Raw genomic sequence first — 14,389 nt, 5'->3', positions numbered from 1 at the left:
AGGTAATACCTTGAGGTTTCTGAGAATCAAAATTTGATCCATTCTGTGTAATAATTCCTTCAGCTATAAAACACAACCTCACTAGTAATGTCCTACAAAAGATATAGAGGTTGCATGGTGATTTTTTACAAGCCAGTTCTATTTGTAGACCAAGTAAGCTGAACTTTTAAGCCTCACCATGCACGTGCGCACACATACACACATTCAAAATTCTGAAGGGAATTCTTTAAAATAGTGCAGGCTGTAGCAGATGCAGAACTTAATTTGTAAAGATTTTCTTCTTTTTCAGCAAAGTATACACTGAAGCTACAGTTTTTTGTTCTATTATTCAATGTCGTAGCAACTAAAATGTATCTTAAACATTGTAAGACTGGTAGCAAAGGTTTTACTGCTAAATTTTGAGTCTTCATTTTGAAATGTTGCAATGGATAGCTCATTAACTTCTCTTAAGATGCAGTTCATTTGAAATGAGGGATTTTTCTCTGACCACTCATATATTAAAAAGTTGCTAGGGAGTGGAGTGATGGACAGTTTCAAAATGCACATAATTTTGAATTGTACCATTTGTGGGAACTACTGCAAGTGCAGCAGAGGGATATGTCTCTCTCAATTTGAGAACTATGATCTAAAATGATTATTCTCTTCTTTCAAATGGATCTGACACTTGGAATTATTAAGTATCATTTTATTGCTTTTTTGCTTAGATTCCCAAATCCACTTTTTAAGTTGTGATTAATCTTCATATTTCTATATAGCCATTAATTAAAAAGAAACTGTATGTTTGTGATACACAGATATTTTCTACACTCGTGGCTATTTATGAGCCTTACTGATGCAGTGAAAACTCAATAACCAAAGTTATTAAGCAGGTATTCTTTATTACGGCACTGGGTGTAGGGGGGGGGATCGCTCCACCTAACACACACACACACCAAGGGTTACTGGTAGTGTGTTTATATTAGTGGGACAAATACATATTCATTTCATTTCCCCGTAAGTCTCTTGCGTATTCATCACGCCTCCAAAGAATCATTAACGTAGGTTCCCGCACCTATTCACATGCATACTGGAGTCCTTGGGTGGTCATCTGGTGTACTCTGGTGATCTTTTGATGAAGGCCAGGAGTCTTCTAAATTTCTGACCCTTCATTTGACAGACTTCAGCAGTCAAGCCAGTTCTTTCTGGTTCTATGCATACAGTCTTTTACTCCCTTATCTTTGGGGTCGTTAACATACTAGCTAGCTAAGACCTACAGAATCAACATCCTTTATCTTGTTCCCTGTCTCGTTACCAAGAGTAAAAAATAAAATAAATTTAGTAACTTTTGTAGAGTATTGTGGAAAGAAAGCCTTGATTTAACACACATCTCATCACATGCATCTTTGCTCTTGAGGGGAACCTCTGTACGTTGAGAAGAGGAAGGTTGTGCCCAAGTTTATATGTTTACCAGGATCACTCTTTCCTTAAATTTCTGGAAAGAAAAAAAGTGTTTTATAGCACTGGAAGTAGGTGAAATATGTCAATAAAGGGGATGTATGAGATGAAGCAACCCTCAACACAACTGTAACATCCACAGTAGTATATTACACAATTTTTATGTAACTCTTGGCTGCACTGTCTACTAAAAATTTTCCTCAAAGCCATATTTTAATTTTTTTAAGTTGTGCATGTGTAGAGTATGTTATGTACCTTTATTCATATGCCAAAGATCTGCAGACAATTTACTATCAGTTTAAGTCTCTCTTAATAATTTAAGCCCTTAATCCTTTATACTATTTCTCTTGCATATTGCCTTTCACTGGCTTGTCAGTTGCCTGGGAAATTCAGGCAACCTGATTTCAACACAAAATGCTATTTCTTTGTAAAAATTGCTACTTTTAATTGAGTGTAATCTATTACTATGCAGAATTAAATAGCAGATTTTAATTTTTAGGAGAGAGTGTGTGTACTGCCTGTTCTTCTGGTTGAATTTTTGGAAATCGGGGTGGAGATAGGGACCATTATTACAATAAAAGATTTTACGTCATTAAGATTTACCAGTTTAATCAGACATATCCACAGCCTAGTTTATCTGGGTTATCAGATCTCTTGCCCATAATCTCTTATTTTTCACTAAGCGATGTGGGACGTTGGAGGAATGAGAAGTTTATGTGTTTGTGTCTTTGGCAGTCTGGAAGAGAAAGTCATGCGTACTAGAACTACAAGCAGAACATCAGTGTGTTTTTTTTTTCCCCTTAGTTTTCAGCCTATATAAGCCTCCCATGGCTTCCTACCTAAACTAAGGCTTTCTGGTAGGATACTTCAGCAGTTAAAGAATTAAGTTTAAAACAATTTGAAAAAGTTACGGTTAGGATCTTGGAACTGTTAAATATGGAAGAACACTTCAAAGGTATTTGACATTTTGTATGCTACCTCTGTTGATTTCACTAGTCACTGTCATTGGAAGTGAAATGCTGTTACAATATGGATTATTCTTTACTTTCTTTACTAGAGTCTTTTTTTTTTTCTTTAATGCAGGTTTAAGATTTTTAAGAGCCCTTAGACTGATACAGTTTTCAGAAATATTGCAGTTTCTGAATATCCTTAAAACAAGGTAAGACATTTCCTTGTGTATTGAGTATTGATGGCAGAACAGAAATGGCTTTTCTTTGTGGTCCTAGTAATATATGATTTTCTTTTCTGGGGAAAAAAAAATAAATAAAGACACCTATTCATTATCTGTTCTTTAAAACTTTTACTTTGCTGATGAATGATTTACCAGTATAAGCATCTTTTTCCATGCTATCTGTAGAAGGTTTTACTTGGAATATCTGACCTAGACTGAATGCAGATAAACTAAAAGTTGAATGAATTACAGAGCTCTTCATTGATTAGATATTATTTCTTTTCACATTATCAGTCAGTATTCCACTGCCTTGCCAAAACAGAAATCGAAATTCAAACAATGGAATACAGCTAAAAATTTTTTTTGAAAAATAATCATTATTTCACACTCAGCTGTCTTTATTTTGTGCTCATTGTCATTAGCATTCCTTTCAAAGAATATTTTATATTTCCCCAGTTAACCTTATGTTTTTCACTGATTCTTTGAGCCATTAATACATGATAGTTGTGTAGAAAAAGCACAACTTTGAACAAAAGACCACTTTGAGCAACAAAAAAGGAACCTTCCCATGCCTCACAGTAGTAGATGCTTTGCCTTTCATCATTTCCTAAATTACTCCAGCTGAAGTATTGAACCTAACTTCCAGTAAGTACTGTAAACTCAGTTCCATTTTGAACTCCTATGCTCTCTCTACCAGTTGAGGTGCATGTGTGAGGATTTAATATGCAGATAGCTGTCTACATGCTATGTTAATTAGTAGTCGTGGGCAAATAGATCCTTCAGATTTGTAGGCAATCATGGTACACAGCTGTTTCTTCATTCCTTAACCTTAAAATTATTTTCTGTTCTCTGGAACTGTCAGACTCTGTCTTCAGCTATGTGACTATAAGAAACCCAGCTGTTGTCAAGTAGAGAAAATAATAAACATACAGGATATAGCCCGGTAGCTTAGAATGTTACAGGTTTGGTAAAGAAAGGGATTAATTTGTCCAGGAGCACAGACTATCCAATAAGTTTGCAACACACTGAAAAACCTCAACAGAAAACATAGCAATCAATGGAAAAGTCCCAGAAACTCAGAGAGTTTTGGGTAAAGACTAAAAGTCCCTTTCAAACGTGGAAGACTTGTAAACCTCCAGATTCATAAATGAAGGAATATTGCATTAATTATGTTCACTTATTCAAGATTGACCTGTTCATTCAAAATTAACTCTTAGATCAGTTATCATCTCTGTAATTATCTTATCGGAATGCCCAAATATCTGTAAAACCCAAATGCTGACTATTAGAAAGTTTGTAAGGCAGAACTTTCTGATGTGACTGTTTCAGTTTACTCATCTGATAAAACCCCCAGCAGTTCATCAACAGTCAGTACCTCAGAACACTTTTTTATGTCTCTCCCTGTTTCTAGTTATTCAATAGAAGAATATATCATCTGTTCTCTTGTGTATCTTACTTAATAAGCCTGAAATGAACTTAATAATTGGGATTACTACTGATGTTCACAAAGCAGCATTTTGTAAAGTGGATGAGTCAAACTACAACAAATGGACAAAAATTCTATTTATTTTAGAAAAGTTTTTAGTTACATCTGACATGTGAGTGCCTTCTTTTTTATTTATTTTACATGGATTTGACTTGCAGAAAGTAAAAAAAGGGTTTGTTACTACTACTGCTAAATTTAAATGAGAATTATTTTTTTTCAGCATATTCTAAACTACCACCATAAATAAAACCTATTTAGCAGAGATGGTCTGAGATATGTGAATATGCTGTTACAGTACCAAAATACTATTTTCTTGGCCTATTTCTGCATTATTAATCTTTCAGGGAAGCAAAAAAGCACTTTTTGCAAATGGACAATCTTTAGTAGTTTTTCAAGAGATAGAGCATTTAAGCTATTGCTCTCATTATTTTTTTTTTTGCTTAAATAAAATTTAGTTACCTAAAATTGAGCAGTTTCAGTTACAGTAGCCATAAAATCTTATTGTTACCTTAAACTCTTATTTTGTATTGCATACTTTTGACCAGCTACTGCAACATTGTTTTGCTGAGTTAAAAAAAATAAAAATAAAAAAAATCTCAAATTATGCTCAGTTTAAAAAAAAAAAAGAAGAAAAAGAAATTTCACCTTTTCTTGCAATCCATTTCTAATTTTCAATGAATTTTTCAACATCATAGATAATTTATGTATATAAGATCAAGGGACTAATGACAGAATTTGAACTGTTGAACTGAAATATCAAATTCTGTATATCATTACTAGCTCTGAAATGATATTACAGAAAAAGAAACCGAGCATGTATATAAAATTATACAAAAAAAAAAAGAAAAGAAGATAGTTCTTTGTTTAAGGTGAGACGTGTTCATATGAAAAATATGGAAATAATTAATCTAAAGGTATTTTAGTGTGCTTGAAACTAATAAAAAGTAACTACTGACAGGAGAAGAAACTCATAGGGTAAGAAGGGCACTGCTATGTTTTTAATATTTGATGCAATTAGAGAAGAAGCTCTGTCCTCCTTGTCCTATTTCCTTCATTAAATAAAAGATTTTACTTTAAATGCAAATTACTACTGGTTACTGATTGGGGTGTGGGGATTAAAGGAACACATCTCAATCACACAATAGACAAGAAGGGCCACACGAAATACTAGAGTCCAAAGGAAGAAGTTAAACACTGCAAAAACAGAGGCAGTGAGAAGAGTAGCAAAGTAGTGATAATTATGAGAATATCTTAAAAATTATCAATTATATTTGAAAAGAATCTATATGAAAAAAGCAAAGGTTGACAGTGGCCTATTAAGAGACAGTACTCTGCCTATGATCTTTTTTTCCCTAGTTTGAAATGAAGTGAATCTCACAATTTTTTTTTAGTTCCCATGTTTATGAAACATAATGAATTGTGTGTTGTTGAGTTGAAATTTTCTCTCCTCCACTTCACTGTTTTCTAATATTTTTTCAACAAAACTACAGGGATTTAGGACTCACAGTAAGGGATTTTGCACAGATGTTAGAAAGAGCTTAAAGAGCAGGAAAATGTTTGTGACTAATCCTTCATCTATATTTAGACTGTGGTAGAAACAGGAGTATTTCATAGAGGACAGAGAAGGTGCAATTTTTAATAAACTTGCAAAATTAAAATGTTACAGACAAGTTATGTAAATAGTTATTTTTAATGACTGCTAGCATTTACTTGTATTACAGTAATATGTGGAAACCAGCTGACACATTATTGCATCAGGAGTTTCTCCTGGCCTAAATTCAGGTGAAGGATGATATTTAGCCGTTCATAATGGAGCTTTGCATCAGCATGATATTTATCATTTTGTTTAATCTTGGAACATATGGGTTAGAGTCTTGTGCTATGATTGCGATCATCGACAAAATATGAATATTAATCAACCATACCTTCAGAAAGTGAAACAGGGAATGTTTTGATGTGCATGAACATTAATTAGTTGCAAAACTGAAGTTATAGCATCATAATTTTGAGTCCAATAATCATTACAGCAACTGTGCATCTTTCCTAGTCCCTACAGATGCCCACTTCATCAACTGTAATTCTTAAAAAATATCTCCAGTGGAGCTAATGTCTGCCTTATTTCCCAGGTTCATTTCTCAACTTTGTTTAGAACTTAATGCATGATAGTGATACACATTGATAGTGAGTTTTTCCCTATTTTTCTTCTTTTGGAACATATTGCTTTGGGAATAATAGGGATTTTTCTGAGGCTTCGCTCTTTCTTAGATGTGGTTTCAGAAACAAAGGACAGCTGCTTTCAATACAATTCCGTGAATGGTTAAGATCATTTGGACATAACAATACATGAACTTCAGTTCATTGCATATTTATTGAACATCCTTCCTAGCTTTTCAAATCATAGTGATTTTTGTAAGAACAGAGGGACCAAGCTTTACCTAAACCTCATCCAGAGGCTGTTAAGTATGGCGTTTTCCTGCTGAACTCAGAGTGAGGTCCTTGCTTCAAAATCAATTCAGACTACAGTAGGGCATATACTACTCAGTGGGACTAAAAAGAGTTTGTTTCGTTTCTCTGGAAGGTTTCTTTTTTTAATTTATCTTGTTAGAAGTCCAGATGTAGCTAAGGTTTCTGTTCGTCCTTCTGCTCTCAAATCCATTTGAACTTTTCTAGTTTGTTTCCCTTTCAATCCATTTCTTAGCTCTTCCAAACCATCTAAATTACACGGATGTGATCTCTGCAAAGACAAAAATAATACATGGTTTGCGTAAGCCATTGATTAAGTTTTTTTAGGGAGCCTGGTTCTGTTCAGAAATCATCATGAAAATCTTTCAGTCTAAAATATACATTTGTATGCAAGTACATAGTAAAAATGAGTGATAAATTTAGGTATATGTTACCTTTATTTTTTTTTTTTCCCCCTCCACAGTAATTCCATCAAGCTCGTGAATCTGTGCTCTATATTTATCAGCACATGGCTGACAGCAGCTGGGTTCATACACTTGGTAAGTATGTTTGAAAATATTTCTTTGGCTTTTTTCATGGATCACCTGCTATTTGAGCTACTTTATTACCTGAAATTTTCTTGCTCTGGTTAAGCCCTTGGTACATCTACTGAGTACAATTAAAAAAAAAAAAAAAAAAAAAAAAGAAATCACAGTTCCCAGTTGTTCAGGCTTTTAATCAAAATTTATTCTGAATAGTAAGTAATACGTCATTAACATTTATATTTGGGTTCAGCAATAGTTAACTATGAGGCTTGAACTGATGCAACTTCTTGAACGATTGCAATTTACCAGTAGGTGGCAATGTTTCCTAAGTAACTACCTGAAAGTGCTTCCTGGAAGTTGTAGGCAGAGTCTGAATTGAGTGAGGTCCTGGTAAATCAATGGTTGTACCAGGAAAAAAAAAAAAGAAGAAAAAAGAAAAGAAAAAAAAAACACACTGTATTTCCACAAGAAGTAACAGGATTACTAACATGCTAACATTCAGGGTAGCACGCCTTCTGTTTTGATCTTAAATTTCATTTTTTTGGATGCATCTTTCACGAAATACAGATTTTTTTTTTTCATAAATTCTTATTCTGCACTTAAAAGTACCTGAAAAATGTAAGATACTTAGTATAGAATTATGTACGTTTTCATAAATTTTAATATTCTTTTATATGAAAGGTATATGTCAATTGTATGCATTTAAAACCAATAGCTTTTCCTAAATTATTTAATCAATATAATTAAATATGTTTAAGTATTTGAAGTGTTTGTCCACTAAGAACATTTTAAGACCAACTTAGAATCAGGAAAATTTTGAGGTGCTAGTAGTAATAAGTTATTCTGGAATGGTTTTGGAGTAATACTATAATTTGATGATATTGGTGTTAATCTACAGTAATTTCATTGACTTCGCTTGAATTACCTTGTGCTATGTTCACCTATATAACATTAAATTCAGTTGTTTATCTTCTAGTTATCCCAGAAGTCATTTAGAATAGAATAAAATAGTTCAGTTGGAAGAGACTTAGAAACATCAAGTCAAGCTCCCTGGCCACTTCAGAGCTAACCAAAAGTTGAAGCATATTATTAAGGACATTATTTAAATGCCACTTGAACATTGACAGGCATGGGGCATCAACTGTCTTGCTAGGAAGACCATGTTTGGGTGTGTTTGACCACCCTCATTGTAAATAAATTTTTCTAGTGCGTAGCCTGATAATTCCCCTGGCACAGCTTTGTGCCAGTCACAAATATCCTATCAATGGTTACCAGGGAGAAATGTTTGGCATTTAATTTTCACTCTTAGGAAGTTTTGGATGTTTTCTTTTGTGGTATACTTTTTTTTAAAATTATTTTTTTAACATCTCTGTGTAGGAATTCTCAAACTCCAGGCTTCCTACTGTGGAACAAATTTTTACAGAAATTATAGAGGGTATACTCCTTTCCCACTGATAAATTTATAACTTACCTTTGTCACATACAATAGCTTTCCAATAAAAATTGGAAAAATGGTATTGTGGTAGTTCATCATGAAACTTAGCATGTCACTAATGCTATTAACAACTGCATGTTTCAAACAAAAACATTAAGCAGTATGATTCCATTAGAAATAATATAGACGGGAAAATATCTGAACAAACTGGTATGAAATGAACCCTATTGTTCTTTATAAGTAATTTATATTATTTAGCAGTGATTGGAAAAAAATGTTTTCCATAAATAGTATGAGTGGCAAGACTACGCATATTGGCAAAAGAACTGTAAGGCTATAATAAGGACAGGCTTAGGTTCTCTGTTTCTTCAAAATAAATCACAGGAAAGGATCCAGAGTTTATATTACATGCTGATATATATATTTCTTTATCAATAGAGTTAATTTTTGTTACTTCTTTAATTATTACATATTTTCTTGTACATTTTAGGTGGAGAACTCAGGGGATCCATGGGAAAATTTCCAAAATAATCAACAGCTAACATATTGGGAATGTGTTTATTTACTGATGGTTACAATGTCCACTGTTGGTTATGGAGATGTTTATGCAAAAACAACCCTTGGTCGCCTTTTCATGGTCTTCTTCATCCTTGGAGGACTGGTAAAATAATAATTTTATTACTTATTATTTATTCCTTCTACCTTAAAACTTGACCTTGTATATCTCAGTGTTATAATTGAAGAAATAATAATATCTGGCTTAGTAAATTAAAATTAATTATTAAACTCTTAAATAAGTTTAACGCACACCATATTTTTTCTGTAGATTAATACTTGGCAGAACTTGTCAGTTAGTGGAGTCAGAATTGTTATTATCCCGTTTAAATGCATAATGCATGTGAATACTTGAAGTGCTTTAACATTTCCACTTATAAACTTATTCCTAGTTTTTTACTTTCCAGTAACCGAGTGTAGGGAATTTTTTGAGAATGCTGTTGTTACTTAGAGGCACTTTGCGGTTTCAGAAGTCTACCCACCCTTCTGTGTTCCTTCCCAGAATTCCAACAAACACTGTGGCTTTGGACTGCCTTAAAGAGCAGCTTGCCTGATCCTGATGATGGCAAACCACATTCTCTTTAATTTCAAACATCCTTTCATGTCATGTAGCACAATTTTAACTCACAGTTTATCACACAAAGCATGGCCATAACCAGTGTCCTTTTATATCAGCAAATTCTGGTGTTTTTTGTCATGTACATACATAGCACCAAAGTTGCTACTTGTCTTGTGTCAACTTTTCTATTATGTATCAATATTAATAATATTATGGGGCCTGTTGCAATGTTTCTCTCTAAAACAGCAAGGTTTATTTTAATATTCACACAGTGCAAGGTAAGTGCTTTACAGATGACTAACAATATATATTAATTCACATACATACATAGGTATTGTTATTTTACTCTTATATATTGATTTCACGTATACATACATCTTACAAAGGTGATATGTATATAACTGATGTTATGAATGCCGTATATGTCAGACACACAAATACATATATATATATATATGCGTTCCCATCTATGTTTATTGACATATGAAGAGAGAGACCATTCCAACTGGCAGTAGCTCTTCGAAGTATCCAGCCACAAGGAAGATGTTTGTTGGACAAAACATGGCAGAATATTTTTTTTTCTCCTTAAACCCTTTTTTTTTTTCTTTTTTTCCCATCATATGTTATTCCAATCCTTTTAAAAAACATAAACTTTTGCATTTTTTTTTTTCCTATTTTTTTGGGGGGGTGGTGGTGACTGTTTCGTTTCTCAGCAGGGGGTTTGACCCTGACTACATCTTTTTGTCTTTGTTTAAATCCTAATCACAGGGGAACAAGTCTGTCTTTTAAAATAGAAATGCAACCGTTATGGTAATACTTGTTTTTGGTTTTGTTTTTTTGCAGTGGAGATGGATAGTTTTTTTCCCCTCCCATTTACAGGAAGAATTAAACATAACTGTACTTTATGATTAGATAGCAGTTTGAATTCATTTTGTTCTTGTTTTGTTTTGTGAGCCCATTTTTCCTCTTTTGACCATTTTCTTAATTTATAAAGTATGCACCTTCTCCAAGACCAACTTTTACATTGAACCCTCATGTTTTGTTTGATAAGAACTTTCACATTTTTAAAATTTTCTTTTTAAACGCCTTCCCAGATCTAATTCTTTTGCATTTTCAGATCTTAAGGATATATATCTTCTGAAAATATTCATCATCCCCCTTTCTTTGGCCTCTCTTTTTAGTCTTTTCTTCTGTCTCCTATCTTCTTCTTAGGCCATGTTTGCCAGCTACGTCCCTGAAATCATAGAGTTAATAGGAAACCGCAAGAAATATGGTGGTTCCTATAGTGCGGTTAGTGGAAGAAAGTAAGTATCTCAAGAGGCTCTGCTGCCTCTGCTGCAGTAGAACACTCTCTGCATGCCATTTTCTTTTTTTTTTTTTTTTTTGTGTTTTTGTTTCATGCATGTAGGCAATGTTTGCTCGCTACGTGCCAGAAATTGCTGCTCTCATCCTTAATCGGAAGAAATACGGCGGGACTTTTAACTCAACTCGAGGCAGAAAGTAAGTCAAAAAAGACCAGGTGTGGTTGTGTGACTTTGAACAGCCCCTGAAGGTGGTAATAGCTGACTTACAGCTTAAAAGGCTGTATTCCTTGTCATCAGATGTTACCACTAGAGAATTGTCACACTATAGAGACCTGGGCTATGCTACGGTACAAGTCACAACATTTTGGCCCTGCTTCAAGAGAACCTGGATACCACTCAGACTACAAAACTCCAGTTTGCTGTTGCGCAAAATAAGACATTTATGTTGATTAGGTTATTCCATAACTCTGTCAGACAATTAATAGTGCTGTTTCAATAAGAAAAATCTTCAATAAGAAATCTTTCAATAAGAAAAATGTTCAAAAAACAGATTCAGATTTCATGCACCAACTATTAACTGCAAATGGGTATTGCACAAAATCATAGTTTTAGTATCTATGACGAGGGGTTTTTAAAGTGATTCTCTTCCACTAACCTTGTAAAGTCTATGTTAAGAAGAGAAAGTAGTAGCCTTAGTATCAATGAAGTATGAGAAAAAAATAAAAATAGTATTTTTGGCTTGTAGCAACAACTATCTTTTATTAGACCACATTAGTTCATTACATTTCTTTTGAAAGCCTGTTTCTTTACCAAGTTAAAACTAGCTCTTTCTGGCATTCCCAGCATCTAGATCTGATGGTGTATAGCCTTTAATGAACTAGATGTACTTGTAGATATATTATTTTCTTCTTTATATCACCATTAACGTTGCCATCCTCTGTGTCATTACATATCATTATGAAATTCACTGGTAGAGATACATTTGCCCTGAACAACAAGTTATATGAAATCGCTTCCATAGAACAATAGGAAAGATCTCCAAGACACATATCTAATTAATTGTCCCTCTCTGTACTTCAAGCAGATATGTTTTTCACCTTGTTCCTTTCAAATCATCACCTATGCTTCATTTCGTAGATGTGTACTGTGGTTAGTAAATTCTTTCTCCTCTTTGTGGAGCAGAAAGACTGCAAATGCCCCACAGAGCTAATTCAAGAGTACTGATTTACATCGCCGGGTAGATAGATCAATTTTTTTTTTGTTAGTTATATTTTATAATATTGCTTAACGAATAATAGGCATATAAATGACAACTTCAATAATTCTATTTTTAAGCTACCCTCAAATGTCTAAAGTTGTTTGGTTTTGTATTTATTTATTTTCTGGCAAACAGTAATGTTGGAAACTTGCACTGTATTTCTGAAAGAAGTGTCATTAATTTGCCAAAATGTGTATTTGTAACAGAGGCCTACTCAGCTTCATACTTGTATTCATACCTATTTTCTCAAGAGAGCTTTTTCAAATGGAGAATTTACATTTTTGGTTTTGAAGCTACAAAAGAGTTATGGCAGATGTAAATATGGCTTTAAAACTATTTTGCATACAGAGTTGTAGTCTCCCCTCTTCTACATTGTCACTAGTACCTAGCATTGCTCAGATGTCTCTGAACTTGGACTTGATCTTCAGTCAGAACCCCACATCCTGAAAACCTCAACTCTAGATCGAAGGCTTCCTGATAGCTTTGGGGCATGCTTCATTTTAATTTCTCACCTTTTCTTTTTGTCTTTATATGCACTATCTGTTTGTTTTTAGCTCACTGTCATTGGGGGTTTCTCTGCTGACCTCTACTGCCCATATAACTTGCCAATTGGAACTCAGCTCTGTCATCAACATACAAAATGTTCAATTTACTTTATGCATTGTTTTCTGGTTCAAATGTTAATTACTAAGTAGTTAAAAGAAGTCTTTTGCTCATGTGGGTCTTTCATCAGAGAATCTAAGCTTGGGAACTGCACAGTAAAAAGCTATTAACAATCCCTGTTTGATGTTGCTTCTGCAGTCAGTAGAACAAGATTGATGAAATGTTATGTTTGGCCAAAATTTAAGTTTTCATTTGGAATTCAGTGATGAGAGAATGGATTGTCAGAACCAATACGTTTTCCTTTGCTTGGGATATGGACATGTGGTAGTAATTAGCAATATAAGGTCTTTAGTTGAACAACCAAGCATAAATTCTGGCAGCAAACATAATGAGAAACTACAGTTGTTCTATTTCTAATGTCAGAAAATTTCCAGATAAAATTAAATGCATGTAGAAAATGAAAGCAGCTAAATTTTGTTGAAAGAGATTGTTTCAACTATAAAAATATTAAATGTGTGTACTTTTAATTCTTTATCCAAAATAGATAAGTACATGGAATCTGCTTTGTAGTATTTATATATATAATGCGTCCTAATGAATTATGTCTGTGGAATAACATATGACTATTAAAAATTCAGATGGGTAGTTAAAATTAACATATGATTTCATATCTTTTAAGGATTGCACTGTATGCTTTATTACTAAAAGGAGAGTCTTGCTCAAGAATTGTTAACTGTTGAACTGGGAGATGGAATGTATGCATGAAAAGTTCTACAGGCTCCACTTCCTAAAGGGAGAACAAAAAAAAAAAAAAAAGAAAACACCAGCAATTTTAATCTCACATTTCATTTTATTTTTCAGCCAGTAAGGTCCCCAAAGGTCTCATAAACTATATAGGAATAATTTCCCACAATAAAGAAACATACTTCTCTCTCTGTATGCAATTATCACTGGTTAAATCTACTAGATACTAGATAGCTTTGTTACAAAATTCCACAGGGATTTTTTTTTTTTAATTTGATTTATAATCTCTGCTTAATAATGTATTCCTGTAATGAGACTTCTAAGGTCTCACAGAACGTAAAATAGGAATATTATTACAGCCTTTGACTGAAGTTTCATCTGTTAAAACAGCAACAGTACTCGCTGTTGCATATACGGCAAAATGCATACCAGCATATCTATACAAAATGTGACCAAGATCAAACATACACATTTGATGACAGGCATCATTTGATGATTAATTGTCACAATTGCAACCAAGTGGGAACAAAAAAAAAAAAAGAAAAAGAAAAAATTACTCAAAAGGATAATAATCCTTGAATTTCAGATTTGTAAGCAGTGAGATCTGATAGGTAATGAGATTAGTGTTAAACAGCTGCTTTGCTACTGTGCACAGATCAGTTCATCAGAAGACTCTCTAAAGGTTTTACTGTGTCCTGATACACCGAATCAGATAGTCAGCAGAGAAGAAAAAAAGGGCTTTCTAAGTTTAGTTAGTTTAGTTTTACGCAAAACAATTTTTTCTTGCTAGAATCACTGCTAAATACAAATGACATGGAGAGCAGGCTGTAATTACAAAGACAGAAAATATTTT

At 33.4% G+C, this 14,389-nt stretch overlaps 1 protein-coding gene across 18 annotated transcripts in view; it reads left to right on the top strand.

The window, feature by feature from the left end:
• Positions 1 to 14,389, top strand: part of KCNMA1 (potassium calcium-activated channel subfamily M alpha 1) — a 470,622-nt gene that overhangs the window by 306,979 nt on the left and 149,254 nt on the right. For all 18 annotated transcript variants that reach the window (XM_080598324.1, XM_080598325.1, XM_080598315.1 and 15 more), the window contains 4 exons: positions 2,518 to 2,593; positions 7,018 to 7,093; positions 9,004 to 9,174; positions 10,840 to 10,931. In XM_080598324.1, the coding sequence (XP_080454450.1) occupies positions 2,518 to 2,593; positions 7,018 to 7,093; positions 9,004 to 9,174; positions 10,840 to 10,931 (415 nt within the window). The remainder of the gene's footprint in view (positions 1 to 2,517; positions 2,594 to 7,017; positions 7,094 to 9,003; positions 9,175 to 10,839; positions 10,932 to 14,389) is intronic.

This window comes from Anser brachyrhynchus, assembly GCF_964034855.1.
Source record: "Anser brachyrhynchus genome assembly, chromosome: 6".
In the NCBI taxonomy this organism is placed as follows: Eukaryota; Metazoa; Chordata; class Aves; order Anseriformes; family Anatidae; genus Anser; species Anser brachyrhynchus.
Note: the sequence above shows the minus strand (reverse complement) of the source record. Positions and strands in the feature narration are given on the sequence as shown.